The 24,037-nt window shown below is 46.2% G+C and overlaps 1 protein-coding gene across 1 annotated transcript in view; it reads left to right on the top strand.

The window, feature by feature from the left end:
- The window catches only part of plxdc2b (plexin domain containing 2b), a 101,255-nt gene that overhangs the window by 73,341 nt on the left and 3,877 nt on the right, over positions 1-24,037 (top strand). The window contains exons 8-13 of the mRNA XM_072710736.1: positions 2,762-2,857; positions 4,259-4,340; positions 9,863-9,923; positions 10,526-10,682; positions 14,816-14,854; positions 20,302-20,462. Coding sequence (XP_072566837.1) covers positions 2,762-2,857; positions 4,259-4,340; positions 9,863-9,923; positions 10,526-10,682; positions 14,816-14,854; positions 20,302-20,462 — 596 coding nt within the window. The remainder of the gene's footprint in view (positions 1-2,761; positions 2,858-4,258; positions 4,341-9,862; positions 9,924-10,525; positions 10,683-14,815; positions 14,855-20,301; positions 20,463-24,037) is intronic.

Below are 24,037 nucleotides of genomic sequence, written 5' to 3' on the forward strand. Positions count from 1 at the left end.
CTTCCCAGAATTTCTTTATTATTTAAAAGCAGGAGGGGCTGTTCTTCCGTGCCACTGGAGCGGGGCTTGGCCCGAGCCTCTTTCCCGGCAGCTTGTGGCCTACAGGGAGCACTCAGCTTCATGGAGTGTGAGGATCCCTTAGAGCGTGTCCTCCTTTCTCAAACTCTGACGAAGCGACACGGATCCTTTGGAGCGATTCGTGACTCTGCCATTCAGCCGTGACGCTTGTGCTGTGTTTGCTGCGTTAATTGCAAGGGACTGATGGGTCTGATTAGCATAACTAATGGCCTAATTTGTAAATCCCAGGTAATTTGATTGGGCTAATATGAGGAAGGATGATTTATGGCTAATTACAGTTGTTTGGATTTTAGCTTCGACAGGCTAATTGCTTGAGGTCAGAAGCCCTCCCCCTCGCCAGGACCCAGTGGAATTATGGGTGTTTCTTCCATCATGTAGCCTCTCATTGTTCACAGTCTGCTGTAGCGCAAGTGCACTGGCCATAGTCACTATCACTGCCACAAAGTACCTGCTCTTTTCCCTGACCAACCAATCAAAAAGCAAATCAGCTATGACATCAATGCAAGTTATAAGTGTCCCACTAGAGACACTGTGGACCCTGACTAAGGACAGTCACTGACAAATGGCGTGCCTCACACTTTACCACCGACATGAACAGCATTCTGGGATTTCTGTCCTTGCCTCTAAAATCCGTAATCGCATAGGAATCCACATACCACGCTTTTCATTCTAGAGCAGGGATCGAATGGAACGCCATCTGCTCAACTAGTGAGTTTCACCCTGTAACTGGGCCACCTCTGTCTGTGCTTTAGGCAGATGTGCCGTGTTCCTAAGCCAAGCCACAACATGGCATCACTTGCCTGAGCTGAGTTCAGTCGGGGTTTGTGTGGCCACAGGATGGTATAAGCATATCTGCCAGTGACAGATCACCTTTTGCCTGTAGATTATAGCCCTTAAGGAGGAGCGGACCCAGTCCCAAGCCTCTCATGCTCTGCCACATTAATCTGCGACTCACGACTTCTCGTTAAACATGGGTAACACGCCACAAACAGTCCGGCCTTGCCGGCCCGCTCTGCCGACTTGGCTGCCCAAACCGCTTTGTCAGCAGGAGCTCCGCAGTCTCCGGAGATTATGGGATGGTGGGAGTCGGCAAGTGGAAGCACTGATGGCTGTTTAACGGAGAGGTAGAACAAGGGGGAAAATTGTTGTAACAAGCTGATGTCTGTTGGGATGAACTGTGGGATTATCTGTGTGCACCCTGTGTAGGGATAGACAGACACACACACACACACACACACAACGACCTTAACCCCTACCCAACCCTAACCTTATCCATAAGTAACCAAACTAAATTGGAGACTTTTGGCATTTTTACGTTTTTCATTGCATTCAGAGGTCTTTATGGGTACCTGAAAAATGGTCCCCACAATGTGAAAATAACAGATTTGTACTAATCTGGGCCGGTCCAGTGAGATGTGGAAACATCTGCGACATTCCTTCCAAATCCAGTGAAAGTCAGAGATCAGAGTTCCTCACCGTCAGCTGGCAGTGTGTGGCTGTGAGGACCGAGACGGGAAACAGGTGAAACCCTGGAACTGAACTGTGAGACCCCATGGGGTCGTGTCTTGTAGACCCAGAGTCTAAGCAGTGATTTCTGCATAAGCCCTCTTCACCACAGCAGCAGAGATGCTGACGGAGGGTCTTAAGGGGCCCCCAGTAGGGGGTCCTTAACCGTCATGCTCCCTGCAGATTCAGGGCATTATCAGCATGTGACAAGGTCTGTAAGCATCTTCAGCCCCTGAGAGCTTAGTAAAGGCAGACTGACTGGATGAGAAGAAGCTCGTTTTTGCCCTGCAGACACCGAGGCAAAAGTCCACAATACAGGGCAGGTTCCGGAATAGCAGGTAGCCGCGCTGCTAACCAAGAGCATCCCTGCTGGTGCTTAAATTGGAGTCTTTCTGTAAAACACAACATGAAACACCCGTCTGCAACTATAATTAAACTATAATTAAATAATAAACTATTGATGTTAGCCTAAAAAACATTGGCAACCCGTCTTTGGTGTCCATTCCCATGAGCCCTGTAGTATGAAAGTTGGATGGGCAACTTGTTTTGGACGCACCGGCAGTTAGAAAGGAGGACATCATGAAAGTCGTCTTCTGATTGATGTACTGCCAATAAATACAATCATTTGTTGATCGTCTGAGACTGTAGCACAAACAGAACACAAAACGCAAGTTCTGGGCAGTTTCAGCTCCCATTGTTTTTAGGAGTGGTGGGACTGGTAAAGAGCACAAAAGGTAATAGGGAAAATAACAGGGTCATCTGGCCATCATGGTAGTACTGGGATGCTAAAAAGAGCCTGCAAAGATCTGGTATCAGGATCAAGGGCGGCTGAACACCGGCCCCACAACATACATCCCCACAGCATCTCTAATCGCATCCATGGACCCAGCTCCCGCTTCACAGTTGGGGGGCCGTCTCACTTAAAAGGGAAGATGCTGTAACATGGCCCTCAGCTCCTATAGCGATACAACAATCTGGCCAAATAAATAAAAAGATCAGAAGCTGTAAATAATGCACTGTGGCAATGCGGCAGGCCGACAGGGGGCTAGGAGAAGAAACAAATATTCCCCCGGTGTCCTGGATCTGTCCCCCAGTGTCCCGGTAGGACCGCCTGCCCCAGTTTCCATGTTCAAAGCAGAATGTTTATTTCCGTCTCTTTTTTTCTCCCCGCACTCAGATGTTCGGAGGAGGACGATATACGAGTACCACCGCGTGGAGCTCCTGAAGAACAAGATCACCAACTGCACGGCTGTTGAGATCATACCGCTGCCCAGTAAGGCCTTAAGGACACCGCCGTGATATTCCGTCTCCTGGCAAGAAAGGGCAGGGAATGGTTAGCTGGTAATGAGTAAGAGCAGCTCTGTACCTTGACACCCAAGGCCAGAACGTGGACAGGCGTTCAGTCTGTCGACACACTCGATTTTACTGGTAGTTATTTTAAGTGAAGACATTTGGCTTTATTGGGTGAAACAAGGGTTTTAGGCAGTGCTTCCCAGTCCAGTTCTCAGACACCCACAGGCATTCCACGTTTTTGCTCCCTCTCAGCTCCCTGTAGCAAAAACGTGGCTTGTCTGTAGGTCCCCAAGGACCAAAACGGGAATCACTCTTAAAGAGAGAGGGAGGTCATCTGCTTATGAGTATAGGGAGGGCTGGAGAACATCGATATGCGTGAAGGCAAACTGAAGGTAGCCTTGGTCTGAATAGTAAAAGCTTGGTAGGGTATTGATGCAGACCTAGGGGGACTGGTCCCTGGCTTCTTTTCTAGGTCTTTCCACACAGGGGAGTACATGTGGTTTTGCCCATCTGTTTTAAACCTGTAAAGTGGCCCCCGGGGGCCAGGCCGAGAAGAAGATGGGTAGAAAATGCTAAACCACACTGGAGAAGGATCAGTAAGGACCTGAAGTATGTCCAACAGCCCAGGAGCACAGAGCAACCTATGCCAGAATCTCCAACGGCACACGTGGTCCAGCATAGAGGCTGAAGTTCACCTAGACAGAATAAGGCTCACAAACACTGGTCCACTTGATGGAGCCATGTAGGATGGCCCTGAATGTGTGTTTACCGTTAGGTGGGATTCAGGGGCCAGAGTCCTCAGTAATGCACCACCAAGCTTAGGGCTGAGAATCACCGCTGTAAAGAGCAGAATGCGCGTCAGCGTGTCTCCCTTACCTCCTCTACCTCTCAAAGATGTAGGCAAGTTCTATAGTTTGCAAATATTACTGTGTCTATATGTGTATATACATAAACCAGCGGCAGTGTTTATGCTGGAACCACACATTTGCATGAGGCCCCCTGTTAGCCTCAGTCGCTACCCTCAATATAAAATAAACACGCTCCTTATTTAGGAGACACTGAAGCAGCATGTTCTGCTAACCAGCCTGCGAGCTACGATCTTCTGACTCCACTGTTTGTTTAATTTTTATCATCAGGTGGGGGTGGGTGCCTTTCTGAGTGGGCCTTGATGTAAACAATGCATTACGTTTGAGTAAATAATCCATGTATCAAAATAAAAGGTGGCGTACATGGCTTTATGTATCAAAATAAAAGGTGGCGTACATGGCTTCTTTAGCATATAAAAGTGGAGTTAATAGGTTTGTTCTAGGTTTGTACAAAGTGCATTAATAGGTTTGTTCTGATCTAGTGTTCTTTAAGAACAACTCCTCTCCCCCCCCAGCCTGTCTCCAGTTCACCAGTTGCAGCCGCTGCATCACGTCCCAGATCGGCTTCAACTGCAGCTGGTGCCACAAGCTCCAGAGGTGAGCCCCCCCCCCCCCCCAGCCGCCCCCATACCCACCACCTGCTTGCGGGCAGGGAAGAGGGTGACAGCAGGTGACTAAGCTTGACACAATCTTCTCTGGTTTGTTCTCAGCTGGTCCACAGTGTTTCCTTAGAATCCCCGATTACTCTTCTCAGTTCTTCCATGTTCCACACCATTTGGGAATTCCATATAGTCTTGTGTTTGCGTGTATCGGCGTCTGTAGCTATTTCTGCCGGCGGCTTCTCTCTTGCAAAAAGGAAAAATGAAGTAAATAAAAAGATGCAGAAGAAAGATGCATTCAAGCGAGACTCCGGAACGCTTCCTTGCGGATGGCGCTCTTCCCGCCTCTCGGTCACACCGCCCTGGCTCTCCCTCTGTGCCGTGCGAGCAGATTAATCAAAGCATCTTGCAGAAGTTGGGCATGTGTTCTTTTTGTGTTTAATATAGGCTACAAGCTGTTGGCTGTCAGGTGCTACAAACCTCTTCAGTCATCCTTTCAGGGGCTTGGAAGAAGTGTCCAAAAGATGCTTATTTGTTTATTTATTTGTTTGTTTAAACTAAACTGGGTGGTTTGCTGGCTCACTCGTTAGCACTGTTGCCTCACACATCTGATCTCTGAGTCTCTCTCCCGACTCCATGTGTGTGGAGGTTGCATGTTCTCCCTGTGTTGTTGTGGGGTTTTCGTCTGTAAATCTGTATTCTTAAATCCTGGTTTAATCCTGGTTTAATCCTGGTTCTGTTGGCAGAAGGCTACGCTGAGCGGCAGGCTGCTTCCAGGCTCAAAGTTTCTAAGACAGCAGCACAAAAAAAACATGATGAAGCAGGAGACACTGGGAATGACCAAAACTAGCCAGGAAAAGGGCAGAAGTGACATTTTAATGTGCCTCATAAATCCGAGGATGACCTCAAGTGACCTTCAAGCCCTTAAAGACCCATAAAGGAAGAAGGTCCTTATCAATGACAAGCAGGGAAGAGCCAGGCTGGAGTTTGCAAGAAGAATGCATACTTTATACAGACACATTCCCATAAACTCAGAAATAAGTGAAACTGAAAATGTTGCCGTGGTCTTTTAATTTTTTCCAGAGCTGTATATTACATTGTGAGGTCCTAACGTCCCCACAATGTGATAAAAGCCTGTTACTCCGCCTTTGTGGGGACCTTTTTTTGATGTTGTGGGGAAACTCAATTTTATAAAAAATCTGTGACTGCAATCAAATAACTAAAAATGCCAAAGTGTTGTATTTTGTTTGGTTACTTTAGGAGTTAAGGTTGTCATAGTTTATCGCCTTGTGCCTAGGATCTGGCCCCCCACAACCCTGCATAGGACAAGCGGGTACAGAAAATGGATGGATGGATGGATGGATGGATGGGCTTGTGCGTTTATCCAAACTTGCCTGGATTATACTTCTGCAGATTCTGTTGGGGACAGTGTGTGACTCAGTGGGTTAGGATGCCATGCCTGTGATCAGAAGGTTGCTGGTTTAAACCCCAGGGTCAACAGAATGAGCCCGTATGCCAGACCCTCAGTCTATCCAGGATGTACTGAACTGCCTGACGATTGTCTGCTTTCTGAGATGTACATTCCTTTGGGTAATAGTATCTGCTAATTAAATGTAAATATCCCCAAGTAAGCATTACTACAGCAGCAGTTACCTTGGATGCTCCCCTTTCCCAATACCGTCCCTTAACCAAAACATCTCTGTCAACTCTTGTCATAATAAGACATCTCATCAATTACACCAGAGAGATTCCACCACACCCAAGGGCAGCAGTCTTATGGAGTTCCTGTAATTTTCTTTTGCCTGCTCTGGAAGTTTAAATGATATGCATGAATTATTAATTTTATTCGTTTGCTTGGTGGCAGGCCCTGGTTCAGCGGCGCGGCCGTTACCATGCATAGCGACGGCTCTCCGAATGAGACACGGGCAGATGAAATACAGCTAATAGCTTCTTCGTTCGTTTTCTAGTTCCGGGCAAAGCAAATATGAAGCCCTTAATCTGAGTTTAATAGGATCTTTTAGCGCGTCCTGTTGCCGTAATTGTTGATTTCACCGTATGATGCCCCCCAAAGAGTTTCTCCTGAAAATGAAACGCATCTCATAGCCTGACATGGAATTATTCCCATTAGATGATGCTGAGCTCAGCCCCCCGTGAGACGCAGAGGGATCTTTGTGAATCTTGCTAGTTAACTTTAGCCTCAGTTTGGACATGTATTCCTGGTCATGTGACATGCTAAACATCGCTCCCACATTCCCAGTTCCATTGTATTTTTTTTTTTAGTGTTGTATTTTGAAAATATATTTATTTTTAGTTTTTATATATTTTATTTTCAGTATAAGTAATTTTATTTCTAGCAATTAAAAAAAAAAATAATGTCATGCAGAATTAAAAAAAATGTTCTCTAAATGGGCAAATCATGTTCCAGGTATTAATAATTGTCACGACAGAAGTCCCGGGCAGGGTTCGAAAGTCTTTAATTAGGGTAAACCAAAGAGAAATCCAAAGTCCAATCAGGGTCAAAGCCGGGGTCCGCCCAGTCCGAAAAACCAAAGCCAAGGGGATATCCGTGTTCGTAGTCTGGTCGGGTGCGGTGTGGTCGGTGAGCCGGGAAGTCCGTCCAAGGACGCTGACAGGAGACACCGGGAGAGGACACGAGGGAAGATCAAGGCTGGGTCGGAAGGGAGTGGGACGGATCGGGAAGAGCAGGAAGCGGGAGCAGGGAGAGTCGGGCGGATCAGAGCTGAAACAAAGACAAGGGAGATAATCGCTCGGACATTGCATTCTACAATACCTCGCATCGAATGACGGTCGTGCGGGGTTTAAGTAATGGAGGTAGGCGTGGCGTAGCGAAGGGGGGCGTGGTCGCTCGTGGTCGCTGGTGTGACAATAATGGTAATTAAACATAAACTAGCTAAATTAAAAATTGCTAACAGAATTTATTTGATTTTGTTTCATTTCATTTAGTTTTGGAAGCAATATTTATAGTTTTGTTATATTGTTATTGTTTAGTTGTAGTGTATTTTTGTATCTTATTTTATTTCTGATTATGAAAATGTTTTCTCTTGATTGTCAATAATAACCCTGGTGGATGTTTTTATGCAAAGTGACGCATGTTTTTGAGACAAAAGGATCTCTGGAGCTCCAGTGGGAGCCAATGGTAAAATCGCTCTGGCGACCATGGGCTTCAAACCAGCAGACTTCATGTGCACAGTATCCAGTTTCCTGTGGTCTGTTACCTGCTTTGTGTGTTGGGCTTGGGGTGGGGGGTGGGAGGGTCTTGATACAAGTTCAAATAAAAGTCTTTGAGGTACATCATGCTCAGTGCTGAGCAGGAACTTAAGTCCATAGAGATCCACCCAGATCTACTTACACCTTTCCACAGATGGTCAGCAGACCTAGTTTAATGAGAGAACCGTCCCTGAAAATAGTCAGTCGGCTTTAAAAGATTATCGCATGTCATGTTTTCCTCTTCAAGGGCGCCATAATTCTGAATGCGCATAAAAGATTTTGCAGACAATAAAGAATGACCTCTCTAAACTGTAAAACCACTGGGAATGATCTTTACGTGTGCTGAGCATTTCTTTTCTTTTCTTTTCAACCGACTTTAATTGTAAGGAAGTTAAGCTGGGATTTGTAGATTGTAATTACTGGAAACTTGTGACAAAATTAGGGTCCCGAAGGTACTGTTTTCTAGAACTATCCATATCCTTAAAATCAAGGCTTGTTATGAAGAGCTTGGCAAACAAGCTAATCCTTTGTAAATGAGCTCTCAGTAGCAGGACGTGGGTGACTTTCCTGCTGAGAAACATACCTGTTAATCTAGGCACGTTGGTACGCGACAGTCTTTACAAACCCACTCAAGTGGGCTAACCCCAGCTCTTTGTTAGGATCTGAGCCCGAAGCCCATCTGCAGTCCAGGGTCCCAAACACCTACATCACAGGCTGGTCTTTGGTCCAGACTGCCATTGTGCCTGGCCCAATGCTCATCTGCAGTTTACTCTCTGAATTAAAGACTGGAACTGCCTGAATTTCTGAGTCTCCAGATGAGACTGGTCAGTAACTCTGGCACGACAGTTATGATTTGAGCCAAAATGTGGAGAATGTTCTGTTAGCCCAATAGAGCACTGGCCTTAGGGTCGGATTGTGTATCCATCATGAATTTAAGTAGAAAAACAGCTCAACATCTTTTTTAAAGTTTTTTTTTGCTTGACGAGGTCATCTGATGTTATGCTTTGAGTTTTTGGGGCTTCAGGTTAAAGAAAAAAATTCTCCAGTGTTCAGAAAGATGCAGCAGCCTGACTGATATGCCTGTAAATTAACATCTACTGCATCTCCCATCTCATTAACAAGCGTGAGATGAGATTTACACTGGGGGGAGATGAAAAAGCACTTAATGAATTCATGCGGGAAACTAGGGATAGCAAAATGCTGGACTTAAGTGCCCCACACTGATTTTCTTTTTACGGTAAAATGCCAAGTGACCTGGCAGAGGAAAAGGGGGCACTGTGGAGACAGGGCTGTTTCCACGGAAACAGGCAGGGCTAGGGCTGTTGGTGTGCAGGTCCTGCTGGACTTGCAGGTATTTCACCACAGAAACTGGACCCGCAGCCATTTAAGCAGATATGAAGCATTTTTCACCTGGATCTCACACCTGCTCCCTAATCAAGAGTTTATTTATAAAATGCACAATAAACAGTCCGTTCAACTTTGCAATGAAAGCCTTATTCTGTATGTCCTTCCGGGAAACACAAATGAATCACAAAACACACATCACAAGTATGAGTTGTCGTTCATACAGTAACGCAACAAATACGACTGCAATTGTAACAATAAATACGAAGCACTTCGCAATGTAGCATGTAGTGCAATGTAAACATAATGCAAATATTGAGAAAGAAATCGAAGTAGATAGCAGGCTAGCCTTATGCTAAGTTTTTAGTGCAAATGGCTGTAATGGCTGAAATAGATTTCCTACGGCCCAGGCTCTGTTACCCACTTGTCTGTGGGGGGTCTTTGGTACAAGGATACTGGGGAAGGAATGAATCAGCTTCCCGTGTCACCCATGTTGGACGGCACGCAGTGCCACACTGGTGACAGGGTCATTCCTGAAGTTTCCTTCTCTTCAGCTACTGAGCTTTGAATTTCAATGGAATGAGTCAGTTATATTTGATAAGTTTTCAAAAGAATTTCTGTGGTGTTAGTAAGTTTGGAAATGTAACTAAACTTCTTCATTGGATTGCATGAGGGCTGAGTGAGATGGCGCCTGACTTTAGGTCATTGGCGGTCTCAACTCAAAAACAAAAAATGGACTGCGTGAGTTTTGGAAATCTGCTTTTCAAATCAGTGTCATTATGACTGGATTTTTGCACATTTTATTCAAGTATTGAATATTCCTATGTGTCACATTCATGGTCACCATTGATAACTAGATGGTCTATGTCCAAGGCACCCTATGCAGTTTACATGTTGCTATTTTCCGGAAAACATTCTTTTGCTAACCCTTCACTTTTGTTTCGGCAGATGTTCAAGCGGTTTTGACCGGCACCGACAGGACTGGGTCGACAGCAGCTGCCCAGATGAGGTGCGGTTGCATTTCAGCTGACAGGAGGCTAACTGCTAACCGCTAACAAAAACCTTGCCTCAAAAAGGCGTTACCTTCATGTGACAGTTGGCAATTAGTGAACCTATTCTGGGGTGTAAACTTAAGTGTGAAATGGATCACACGCAAAACAGGCATTTCTCTAGACAGCTGACGAGTATGCTGGGCTGACGAGAAAATGCCTGCATTAAGCATCGCGGTTTCACAGGCCAATGTGCCTGAAAACTTTACCCAAGTGGATTAAAAGCTACAGTACATGACGGACTTCCATTATGTAGGTCATCTATGAGACGGGTGGTTATTCATGAGCCAAATAAACTGCATTTAATTACAGAGAAAATGAGCATTTTCTGACTAAATTAATTATTTATGTGTAACAGATGCTTTAGCGAAAGTACAACTGACCAGGCAGAGAATTAATCAGAACACGAGCTAATTAAAAATTAGGGCCTTGGCTTATTTACGATTATGGCCGCCTGTAAAAAACGCTGCTTTTCCATTTATAATTCTCACGTGGGTCAGGAAGACCCCATCGCGTCATGTGACATACAGACTCAATGCTTTCTATACTATCGATTCCCCAGACCAAAGACAAGATCTGTGACTATGTGCCCAGCGCCACCCTGTCATATCCATTCACGACGGGCCCCCCCCCCAGGATGACTGAGAGGCCCTGGGCCACCACAGCGGGCAGGACGGCCTCCCTGGCAGCACACGTCCCCACCAGCATCCCCACTGAAGGTATCTCAGAAAGTAGCGTCGTTTCATTCCCTACCTCAATAGTCAAAGTGCATTCTGGGACATTTTTTCCCCTGCAGGAAATGACCTGCAGACGTTTGCACCCACCCTCCCTGTCAGTCTACACAGGGTACTGCTGAGAGTGTATCACCGAGGGGGTGGGGGGGCATCATCCTTCCCTGCCTCGACAGAGATGCTCAGTCGAACCCCAGACTAGGACAACCTTCCAGTTTCTGGATTACTTCATTGTAGTTGCCTTTAGCTTGGGCTCACTGACAACTGGCAGTCCATGCAAATCACCCCCTGCCAAATATCTATTCTGCTTTTTTTCCACTTGGATGGTGGCACACAGGTCCTGAGAAAGGACCCTCCTCCCCCCAATAAAAAGGTCAGGCAGATTTTCCATTGGCAAATAGAGTGCAAGTCCTGGCCGGCTTCTTAACAGCTTGCTGACCCAAGGCAGGTCCTTGTGGGTCATTCCATTTTGGTATTTTTTTTAGGGGGGTGGAGAAAGGTTGATGTTTGGGGTTGGTTGTAGGGGTCGCCTTCAACAGAGCCCTATCATCACTAGTTTACTTAACTAGTGAAAGATTATCTTATTTTTAAGGAGGGGGGGTTTGGATGTGGCCAGTTGATCTACTAAAAAGCAGTATTCAGTTTTAGACCTTTGGCTCACCCCCCTCCCCCCATAAACCCCAACTCCTCCATCTTTGTTGAAAGTGACTCTTTTCCAAACCATGCTTAAGCGTTTTTTGGAAATATAAGGACCAGAAATCAAGAAATATGCGCAAAAAATATGACCTGTGATTTGGAACATAATGTAAGTCTCCACCCTGAGGTTCTGGGGAAAAATTATTCTATGTGAATTATCATTAGTTGGCAAACAGGGGCAACTGTAGGATTTTTTTAAGGTAGGCACAAAAGGGGCCATAATTCATACAGAGGGTCCAACCTTATCATTAGCCAATGATGTATTTTAAATCAGTGAGTGACAGGGGAAAACGGACTCTGGGGGCCAATCAGCTTTCAGCCTGATCCAGTGACCCACCTCTGGCAAGCCCATGCAGAAACCTTATTTAAACAGGGCGGCACCTCTGCACAAATGAACCCTGTGTGCTTTTCGGTAATGATCTGCAAGGACAAAGGAACCAGAGGACACAGAGGAGACGTGTTCTCCCCAATATTTAATTTGGCTTAATCCGTGTCCCCCATATAAATAGACCTTTACATTTAAATTATTACATTTTGCCACCCCAATTTTAGAATCCCCCATAAGCCCTTGATGATACATGTCAACAGTTGGGACAACTCCAGCAGCTGGTTGGTGTTAACGCCGCCCCCCCCCCCCCCCCCAACTACCCCCCCCCCAAACTCCACACCCCTTCTACTGCTGGAAATCCTCCAGAGCAAAAGCTGTGCTTCTGTCGGGTAACGAGGTCCAAATTAGAGATGGCGCCATGCCAGCCCGCAACTCAAACTCATTACCATCCTCCTGCTGGCTCCAGTCTGCCCCCCCCCGCCCCATTCAAAGTGATGTCACCCCTTTGCACGCCGTCCTGCAGTGGGCCCAGTCTCCCTACCCCTGATCTTTCTGGAACTGCACCAACAGAACTGGCTGGTCATCTGGATCGGCTGTCGACTCTGTGGTCCCGTGGGGAGACTCTGCAAACTTCTTTTCCAGTTTATGTTTATCTTAGAGATGGAAAACAAGTGAAATCCGTCGTTCATTTGCATTTCCAGAATGTGCAATAAACATTCATTCAATTTTGAAATACAGTGGTACCTCGGTTCTCGAACTTAATCTGTTCTGGACTCCAGATCGAATCCTAAAAAGTTCTGATCGAATTTTCCCCATAAGAAATAATGGAAAACCAATTAATTGGTTCCCGGCCCCCCAAAATTACACCTAAATACAGTATGTTTTTTTTTTTTTTTTTTTTTAGCATTTAAACACAAAATGAACAGGATAAAACTATTTCTTTCTTAATGGCTTCCAAAACGATAAAGATCTTATCTCAACATTACCCCTATCCTGCCCCGATCGTCCGCTCCTTCTGTGTGCCACGCCCCCTCGTTAACCTCGTGTGGGATCCCCATGTGATCAGCTGTTTCTGGTTGTTGTCATTAGTCCTCTGTATTAAGTCCGCGTTTCAGTTTGTTTCCCCGGTCAGGTCATTGGGTGCGTTCGACTTGCTTACAGCGCTGGCTTAAAGCAACGCATTCTGATCCTGACGCAATTACCGTTAGATGCATTGCGACCTCTTACCCGGCTGCACAAACTATTTCTCCCGAATATCACGTAAAGCAGTGAGAACTGGTTTTCAGTTAATTTACCTGGTAAAATAAAGTTTAAATAAATGACATAAATGCTCTAATAGTACACATAAGTTAGTGGTTTATTTATTGTTAGTTACTGTAATGTTGCGCTGCTTTATTTGGTTAATCGTCCAGTCTGTGAAGAAGGCATTCAAGTAAGAATTGCATTGTAGTATGACTCATTTCCTGGCGCGTGCAATTTATATTAGGTCAGCGCTCACGGTTCGACTTCTGATATTCAGATCGAGTTCTAGGTCAAACTGGTTTGTTCGACTTTCAAGAAATTCGAGTTCTAGTGAGTTCGAGAACCGAGGTACCACTGTATTCCAGTGTTTTAGCACTTGCAAATTGTTTAGTAAAAACTGAATAATATGGCCACACTGAATAGGTGAAGGCTGTTGGCTCGATGGAAAGGCACATATACGCAGAAATGCACTAAAAGCTTGTATCAAAACACCCCCCCCCCCCTTGCAGACACAGGCTGTAAACTCATGTGGAGGCGGCATCCTCATTACAAGGACCCCGTGTTTCGCTGTCCCATGCTGGGTGTGGCCTAAGAAGATGCCCGTTTAAAAACCTCGTGGCTCTTCTAGAGAGTGAAATCAGCATCCGAAGGATGAGGCAGGAGTGAAAACTGCGGGTAGCCACACTGCAGTAGGTCTGTGTGTGGGTGGGTGGTCAGGGCTGAGCGCCGGGGGCTACTGGGCCATTGTGGGACACTATCAGCGCTGACAGCTCTCACATTGTGCAACACAGCGCCTGTCTGATTTGATGACACATGAGACAGATTGATTACCCCCCCCAAGTGCACTGTGCCCGCTCCAGTTCTTGGGGAGGATGCTGAGGATCAGGTCAGAGGTCCGGGTGGGCGGGATGAGGTGTGCAGAGTTTATGTGGGACAGTGTTTGTGTGTGTGTGTGTGTGCGTGTGTGTGGGGTGGGGGGGTTGGGGAGTTGGGTGGCAGATGAGTCAATGTCTCAGGGATGATGAGAAGATGGAGGTGAGATTTTTGGTGTGGAGGTAACGTCTGCCCTGACCTTTGACCCTTGCTGTTCTACAACCCTGCCTTGTAGTTTTTCCAGAGAAGATCAGTGGTTGGTAGGTTTTAGAGAGGAAACTGCTTACAGATTAGTCATTGAAATCCTAAACATTTATGTTGAAGCGCATCCATTGCAAAAACTTCAGCAGCTCTTTTCGTCAAGTCCAAAGCAGGTTCAGTCTGCATGGTCCGCCTTACACAATTGGTGACTTTCCTCTCTCTCACCAAAAAACCTGGACATTATACGAGATGCACGTCTTAGTGGGAGAGTGAGTGCAGTGAAACTCTGCCTGTTAACAGCCCACTTGATCTCCTGCTGCATTAGCATAATTACAGCCCTTTGTGCGCATGGCTTCCGCCGGCCCTCCGAGGCATCCCGTTAACACCTCATATTTTAAGTTATTAAATTATGAAGTTGTCCTTTTAACTTATGATGTGCTGCTCATTCTCCGCTGCATTCATACTTGAACCATTTCGTTTTCTTTTTTTAACAGTAATTATCTCCTTACATTTACAGTGTAATGCAATCAAAAGGCAAACATTAAATTATGCAATGGAAAAAATACAGTTTTTAAAAGAGTAGTTAATCTTGGGAGAATGGAAAAACTGTTTATTAAGTATCATGTGTTATAAATTGACAAATCATGTGTGTATTCTCCCACATCCCACAGCCGTTTTTGATTTGTTAACTAACTAATCACACTCATGGTGCAGAGATGAGGTAATAAACTCCCATAATGCAATGTGCTCCTCTCTCATGCTCCTTTTCTCCCCTATACAGATGACACCAAGATTGCTCTGCACCTGAAAGACAATGGAGGTGAGTTTCTCAGCTGACTCCCCGGAAACCTTTTGCTCAAATGCTCTGACTATGACCGATTCTGGAGTCCCAGGTTATCATGGTGACCCAGTTTCTACACCCTGCGACCAGAGTCTGTTCACCGTCTGCGTAGAGCTCTCAGATCCGGTGCAGGCATCATGATAAATTCCACAATCGCTTAGCAACAGTAAGACAGCTATAACTCACAGCATCACATATGCAAAGTTACCCAGTTTGGGTAACTTCCCAATGGTACAACAGCACCTGCCGTGTGTTTTTTCCATCCCGGACACGCCTGCTGTCCAATAGAGCTGGTGGTCAACACCCTCCCACGGAATGCATGAATGACCGGTTTGCCCAAGGAGGAAATGGCATCATGGGGGAGGAGGCAGAGCATTCTGGGAGCTGGCAGCCACCACCCCCCCCAAACTAGGCGAGGGCAAACGCTGTGGAGCGCAGTGCCAAATGCATCGACAGCATAGGAATATGACACGCTTCAGATGAGCTGTAAATAAAGTTTCAGGGCCGCGTGTACCAGTATTTTTTGTGTTGTTTTGCCTCGGGGGGGCTTGTATTTATTTATTGCTCCTGAGATGTACGCATGGTAGAGCAGATGGTTGTTGGAGATCTCAGGGGGCGGGGGCCAGGCTTGTCAGCTGGGGAGAAGCGCTTCATTCAGGGCCTGACGGAGACGGCTGTGGCTGGCGCAGTGTCCACGAAGCGTCCAATCAATCACATGCTTCAGGGGAGAGCGCGGGCCCCCATTGGCTGTTACCGCGAGCGGTGTCGTGTAGAGGTCAGATTACAGTCGAGCGGCATCACTAGGAGCAGCACAGGTGCTGCTGAACCAAGCAGATGACAGAGGGAGCACAGGGCACTATGGAGACGGTCTGCCCCCTATCTGCAAGGAGAGGTACTGAAAGATGCAATCAGCTGAAGGAAAGACAAGGGTCACTGATCTTCTCTGCGTACAATGTGGAAGTAAATGATATGAGATCTCTGATCAGGTACTGACTGGGGTTTAACCCTTTAATGGTGGTAGAAGACTTTTTTTCTGAATTTTTATGAAAAATATGTATTCCTATGAAAATGTTGTCAGCCAAAATAGTATAAAGTGAAGAAGCAATTACTTTTATAGCATAAAAATTATTAAAAGTACAGTATAATAAATACATAAACCAGTAACATAAATGTTTATTATCATTTTCAAGTTTACACCAGCATCACCACAAACATGTGAGTAATGCTCAGCGCTATGACATCATTACGTGATAGGAATTTTTAACGTCCGTTATAAACTTATGGCACCACTGTCGTACATATAGTCGTTGACCAAAACGTCATTATGTGGCACGTGACTATATATCTATAATTGGCTCGCTGATATTGGCAAATGCTAAATGCTATTTCATGAAAGTAAAAATCCTCCTCAGATTTCAGATGGATTCGGAGGAACGACGGATGGAAGGAACAGTTCTTTAAATTGCCTTATGTTACACTTCTTCCATCTTGAATGACTTGCTGATTCAGCTTTTCCTTATGAATATGGGTTATATGGGTTCTCAGACCACAGTAGCTTCTAAAGTAAAGAGGGTGCATATCTACCCTTTAACTTTTCCCCCCAAATTAGCTTAAGTTTTTTTTTTCCTGTTCGTTTTGTGACTCACCAAATGAAGGGATGCATTCACACTTGCCACACCAGCGCATCATCTTTCTTTGCTGCCCGATTGTGTTGCCGTTACATCTGACAGGAGCTCCCACTGGTAAAGGAATGGGCTTGGGCTTCCCTAACATAATCTCATTTGGGTGTACCTCAGGGCTCTCTCTGGGTCACTCCAGCCAGCCCAGATACCCCCTGTGCTCGCCGAATCAGATCACAGGCCATCCGGGATGTTCACTCATTAAACTCCACATAAGTGTGTCATGCCCCCATCCCATGTGAATTTCCCCGATGTTCCAGTTTCCTCCCACAGCCCAAAGACATGCAGTATTGGTGAATTTGTGATTCAAAATTACCCATTGTGTGTGTATGTCCTGTAATAGACTGGCACGCTGTTCGCTGTGTCCTCTGCCTGTTTTCTAAGAGATTGACTCTAGGCTGACTGTGACCCCGCTTCGGGTGAGTGGTAAAGGAGAACAGCATGGTGGGTAGGGTACTCAGGGTATGCTGAGTATAGGATGGAGTGGTGTAAAGCACACTGCCACTGTACTCTGGAGCAGTGGAAACAGTGGAAGTTCTGTGGAGTGATGAATCACGCTTCTGTGTTTGGCGATCTGATAGATGAGTCGGGATTTTTCAGATGCCAAGAGAACGTTCGTTACCTGCCTGACTAAATTGTGCTATATTGTGCTAATTGTAAAGTTTGGTGGGGGATGGATAATGGTATGGTTTTGATTTATAGGGTTTGTTCCAGTGAAGGGAACTCTTAATGCTTCAGCATACCAAGAGTTCTGACTTTCAAGGGTTTCGTGAATCTGATCTACAAAGCAAGCGGATGTCATATGCACTAAAAGTCACAGGCTTTTAGTTAGACAGGCCAAAAGCTCCTGTGTGTCGACGGCTCATTATCCCGATCCCACACAGAGGACCCCATCTGTATTCCAGCAAGCGCCTCACATCTCGTCACACATTTCTCAGACGGTCTTACTCCCCCTGCCGAGACCTTGGTCGGCGGCGTCTCCACTCGTGGTGTCCGTCCGGGTTGGCAGCTCCACACATCGCAGCCCTTCAGGAAAAATGTGCTGCATCTCGGGACCCACGGGACTTCCTGGGGACCCTTTAATGTCGGGAGGCTGCTGTGAGTGAAGCCGGTTGGGATCCTCCTACCTGTTGTTTCAACTGAAGATCAGCTACTCAGATGTGCCTAAAACCCAAGACTGCAGACTTAAAGAACTGGAATTCTCACATCTGCTTTTAACATAAGATCTTGTAGCTTTATGGAGAAGGTGTAGCTGTTGTCTGGGCGTATGGTTTTGGTATTTTTAGACATTCAAAGAAAAAGCTTTGACTTGGAGCCTACCAGAGGGTTTGAGGTTGCTTGTGTCCCATGAGGATATGATGTGGAGGTGTAAGTCAGCTGTGGGGCCAGCTTCTCTAGGTTTCTCTTCAGTGTTAGCTAGCAGCTTGCTGATTCTTGCAGGAAAATCTGTCTTAGGAGCACCGGTCACATGTCATTGGCTTGATGGGGCATTGAGGGTTTGGAGCGTAACAGAGGCATATAAACATCTGTTGCAGCTGCTGAGCACGGTCGGTCATTGTGGTTTGTTGGATTATGATTTTTAGATGCATGTTGTGGGGCACGGTGGTTGAGTACTACATAAACTGTGTGTCGTTGGTCCACGGGCCCTTTTCACCGCATTTCGCTGTAGACGGATGATTGTTTTCGTGAGCAATGGAACCAACGCATGTTTTTTTTGTGTAAATCTGGCAAATGTGGTGATGTAAGCACGCGCGTGGAGAATGACACGTTCATTTTGTACCTCTCGGGATTTTTTAAAAAGTGATTTTCACACCATCCTTGTTTCCTGACCACACATCTGTTGGATATATAATGTTTTGAGCTGTGGATCAGGGGGTTCTGTCTCTAGGGGTGTCAGTGGTGTTGTAATGTGATGGTAATGGCGGTTTCTGTTGCTTGGTAACATGCCCGAGCTCCTGACTATGCATGAATGATTCTTCCCGTACAGGTCAGTTACAAGAGATCATGTCAGAGTTCAAGGTTAAAGGTTTTTTTTTTAATGACACATGGTACGATGAAATCCTTACTTGTGTGCTTGCTGTAGGTCATACTGGAATAGGTACAGCACTATCCCTGATTGGTTTGGAGGCCCTGTCTGTGTTGGGGGCCTGGAGGACACAGGGCTATCCTAACGTGCTGCCCAACGATGTATCTGTAGGAAGGATGTCTGAGAGGTTGAGGTTCACCCTTTAAGCCAGGCAGAAACTTCTCTTCAAGGTCGCATAACCCAGTTGGGTTCTGGTGGGGCTTCTAGACAGACGGCCCACTCCCACCAAACGGACACTGTGCTGGGCTCACCAGTCTGTCTGGAACATACCAACCCCTTTTACCAAATTCAATATAATGTAACACCTTTAGGACATATCTGGTCTGCTGGTTGCTAATTAAACCTAGAAGACTGAAAGCTGCAATACAATAAAATTGATTAGAAACACAATCATTCCTGAAATAGGTAGCTATTTGTTTTATCATCACCTCATTAGTTTTATTTGGGCACCATTGATTTTTCTCTGCTCCCTCAGACCAGCAAGGCTTGGAGTTCAGCTTGTAAGTAGCAGAGTTGGCCTGCAAGCTGCTTTTGCGGTCGCTTTAATTCTTTAAACCCTGGGTTTCAAATCTTGAAACTGTAAGACTGACTAACTAATGGATTTCCTGGCTTTACAAGTTCGGGTAACTGTCTACCATCTCTAGACCGACAGTGTTTGAGCGATTCCTCAGGCATGTCTCAGGTTAGCTGTTTCGGTTGACAAGTTAACCTAACACCATCTTTTCCTTGCCTGTAGGGGTTGCATGGCTGTAATGAATAACCAGTGTCCATCTGAAAATGTAGGACCTATGCAGCTGTGTTTACTTAGCTTACAGCAATACAGACCCAGTGGCGAAAATGATTATGAAACAGTTAATAACTTGCTTAGGCAGAGAGGGGAAGAGTAAACATACAGTGAGTGCCCTCATGTGGTGGGAAGTGGAAATGCTGGGCAAGATGATGGCCAGAGGTGTACGGCTGAACACCTTACAGTATCGCTGGTTATGTAGGAATGTTCCTTGATACCAAATCAAGCAAAGCTTCTGAAGATGTCTTCAGAACATTGAATAAAGAGAAAAATCAGACTATATAAAGGATAAAATCCCACTTATTGCTCCTGGGGACCCCAGATGAATGGCCAGCCCTGCGCTGGGAGGTTTCACTCTCCTCTTTATATGTGTGTGTATGTTTCAATAAGATGGGATATCAAAAACATGAAGACATTCTACTGTACCTGTATTCGTAATGCAAATGGTAAAGAATCGTGTCATTATTATTATTATTATGTTTGGAAAACCATAGCAACAATTTCAAAGATGTGGTGTATATTTCTAGATGTATTGCCAGCCAATATTTGAACTAGTATTGTGAGGATTTTTTTTTTTTTTAAACCTGCATCCGGTGAACACCATTTTGACCATTTTGTCACCGCAAAGTTTTTGTCACATGGGACACTCATTTCACGCTAGACGACGGCCATATTGATCTTGATGTGCGATGACCGGATTGGCCGTCTGTTTTAATGGCACCGAGTGACAGAGTTTAGGTTTCCGTTTCTGCCGGAGGTGGAAACCTATGATCCGCTTGAGAGAAGGTCACCATTGAGAGTTCCAGCTCCATCCTTCAGCCCTCCCTCGGAGCGTATCACGAGCTGTCCGTCTTTGCCCCCCCCCCCCACCCAGCATCGCCGGCTGAGAGCACCGCGCCGGAGAAGCCAGGCAGCCTGCACACGGGTCTCATCGTCAGCGTCCTCATGGTCATGGTCGTCATGGCCGTCGCCGTTCTGGTCACCGTCTACATGTATCATCACCCCATGTCGGCCCCCAGCATCTTCTTCATCGAGGTGGGCATCGCCACTAGGGTCTGTCTGAACTGAGGACTCTGACTCTATAATGTGCAAAGGAGTGTTTTTATGTCTGACTCACATTGTTGGCAAACTCATACAGCCAGAATCCTTTTTGTGCTCTAAGTCTGTCATCTTCCAGGTCAAGACTCGCTATTGTCATCTCACCATAAAAGGATTCATGAGCACAAACATTTTTGTACTGTGCCCCAAATGGCTCTGATGAGATGCTGCTTCTCCGGGGCCACTGTCCAATTCGGGATGAAGTAGAGTTAACTTACAAATACGTAAAACTAGCACACATCATTCACATTTACTCATATCTCTCATATTATACATGCCACTCTGTTAAGTCATGTTGTTTTTTAAAGGACAGTTTGGGCTTTAAGATGGCATCAGTGTGGGGATGTGACCATGCTAACTTCCTTTTCCTGTCAAATCAAAATTTTAAACAATACGTAAAAACCTTTTTCCCTTCCTCTCAGGAGGAGATGCACTGTTTGCATGCAGATACACCTCAGCTGTACAGATCATACAGTATATTGCCAAAAGTATTGGGACACCCCTCCAAATCATTGAATTCAGGTGTTCCAATCACTTCCATAGCCACAGGTGTATAAAATCAAGCACCTAGGCATGCAGACTGCTTCTACAAACATTTGTGAAAGAATGGGTCGTTCTCAGGAGCTCAGTGAATTAAGGAGTGGTACCGTGATAGGATGCCTCCTGTGCAATTCCTGAAATTTCCTCGCTACTAAATGTTCCACGGTCAACTGCTAGTGGTATTATAAGCGAGTGGAAGCAATTGGGCTCAACTGCAACTCAGCGATAAAGTGGTAGGGCACATAAAATCACAGAGCGGGGACAATGCATGCTGAGGCGCACAGTCTGCAGAGTCGCCAACTGTCAGCAGAGTCATTAGCTACTGACCTCCAAACTTCATGTGGCCTTCAGATTAGCTGAAGAACAGTGCATAGAGAACTTAATGGAATGGGTTTCCATGGCCAAGCAGCTGCATCCAAGCCTTACATCACCAAGTGCAATGCAAAACGTTGGATGCATTAGTGTAAAGCACGCCGCCACTGGAATCTAGTGCAGTGGAGGCGTGTTCTCTGGAGTGACGAATCACGTTTCTCCATCTGGCAATCTGATGGATGAGTCTGGGTATGGCAGTCACCAGGAGAACAGTACTTGCCTGACTGCATTTTACCAGGTGTAAAGTTTGGCGAAGGGGGGATTATAGTGGGGTATTTTTCAGGTATGTTTCCGGTGAGGGTTGGACTCCGTCAGGGCTGCCCTTTGTCACCGATTCTTTTCATAGTTTTTATGGACAGAATTTCTCGGTGCAGCCAGGGCGTTGAGGGTGTCCGGTTTTGTGACCTCAGGATTAGGTCTCTGCTTTTTGCAGATGATGTGGTTCTGTTGGCCTCATCGGACCGTGACCTTTGGCTCTCACTGGGACAGTTCGCAGCCGAGTGTGAAGTGGCTGGGATGAGAATCAACACCTCCAAATCTGAGACCATGGTCCTCAGCCGGAAAAGGGTGGAGTGCTCTCTCCGGGTTGGGGATGGGGTCCTCCCCCAAGTGGAGGAGTTTAAGTACCTCGGGGTCTTGTTCACGAGTGGGGGGACGATGGAACGGGAGATCGACAGGTGTATTGGTGCGGCGTCAGCAGTGATGTGGGCGCTGCATCGGTCTGTCATGGTGAAGAAGGAGCTGAGCCAAAAGGCAAAGCTCTCGATTTACCAGTCGATCTACGTTCCTACCCTCATCTATGGTCATGAGCTGTGGGTAGTGACCGAAAGAACGACATCGTGAGTGCAAGCGGCCCTCCGCAGGGTGGCTGGGCTCTCCCTTAGAGATAGGGTGAGGAGCTCGGTCATTCGGGAGGGACTCAGAGTAGAGCCGCTGCTCCTCCGCATTGAGAGGAGCCAGATGAGGTGGCTCGGGCATCTGATTAGGATGCTTCCTGGACGCCTCCCTGGTGAGGTGTTCCGGGCATGTCCCACTGGGAGGAGGCCCCGGGGAAGACCCAGGACACGCTGGAGGGACTATGTCTCTCGGCTGGCCTGGGAACGCCTCGGGATTCCCCCAGAGGAGCTGGATGAAGTGGCCGGGGAGAGGGAAGTCTGGGTTTCCCTGCTGAGACTGCTGCCCCCGCGACCCGACCTCGGATAAGCGGGAGAAAGTGGACGGATGGATGGATGGATGGATATTTTCCAGGGGTTGGAATTGGCCCGTTAGTTCCAGTGAAATGAACACTTAATGCTGCAGCAGCCAAAGCCATTCTGGACAATTTCTTGCTTACAACTTTGTGGGAAGAGTTTGGGGATGGACCCTTCATGTTCTAACATGACTGCACATCAGTGCACAAAGTCCATAGGAACATGAATGAGTGAGTCTGGTGTGGAGGAACTTGACTGGCCTGCACAGATCCCTGACCTCAAGCCGATAGAACACCTTTGGGATGAATTAGAGCAGAGACCGTGAGCCAGGTCTTCTCATCCAACACCAGTGCCTGACCTCACAAATACTCTCCTGGACGAATGGTCAACAATTCCCATAAACACACTCCTAAACCTTGTGGACAACCTTCCCAGAAGAGCTGAAGCTGTTATAGCTGCAACGGTTGGACCAACTCCATATTACAGCCTATGCATTAAGAATGGGATGTCATTAAAGTTCATGTGTGTGTAAAGGCAGGTGTCCCAGTACTTTTGCCAATGTAGTATATATGCAAACATATCGGCGCCAGCAGATGGCAAACATATATGTACAGATAGATACATCTAAGAAGTAGAGGTGTTATTCCTGTGCTTTTGGGAGGGTGGAGTTGCAGGCTTATGGAAGCAATATTCCCCAATGGGGCATAGAAAGGAAGTCTTAGAAAATGTCCCTTTCTGGATCCCTTGGGAGATTTTGCATGTTCTAAAACTAATAAGTAAAAACTTTGTCCGGGGAATTAAAGGGCACCCCCTTGAGGACAGGAGGTATAAAAGACAGAAGCACATTTCCTGGATGCAGTCACAGGTTGCCAGCTAGTTGGAATCACCCCAGCTGGCCAAAATTGCAGATAGCTTTCAGCAGACACTTTCACGCCCTGGTGCATTAACCACTTTAACGCTGGTTTGTCACATCCATCATGCTAATAAATATCCTAGAGATATTTATACAGGAGTTAAATCTTACCGGAGCTGGAGGTACATGGCAATGTGTAGCTGTCAATTATCTGCCCGCCAATGATAATTTCCTGGGAACACATTTAAGATGAAGTGAGTCTGTGTAATTAGGCCCGTCTGTTATTAACTGAAAGTGGGCCTGATTGAAATTTAAACTGCTTACAGAACTGAAAAGAAGCCCATTATCTCAAAGTGGTGCGGTGTGAGAAAATCATCCTTCACCATCAGGCCACCTCGCCCCTACTCTTCTAAAGAGACAGTACCCCCATTATTTTTTTTGCCCATCGATGACACGCCAAACCTTGGAGCTGAACTTCCCTTTGTTCTGATTCCACAGAGACTGCGTCAGCATTTGAACATGAATTGACTTCTCTGTTCCTATCAGCTTTGAATTCT

The sequence above is a fragment of the Paramormyrops kingsleyae genome, chromosome 4 (assembly GCF_048594095.1).
Source record: "Paramormyrops kingsleyae isolate MSU_618 chromosome 4, PKINGS_0.4, whole genome shotgun sequence".
Classification (NCBI taxonomy): domain Eukaryota; kingdom Metazoa; phylum Chordata; class Actinopteri; order Osteoglossiformes; family Mormyridae; genus Paramormyrops; species Paramormyrops kingsleyae.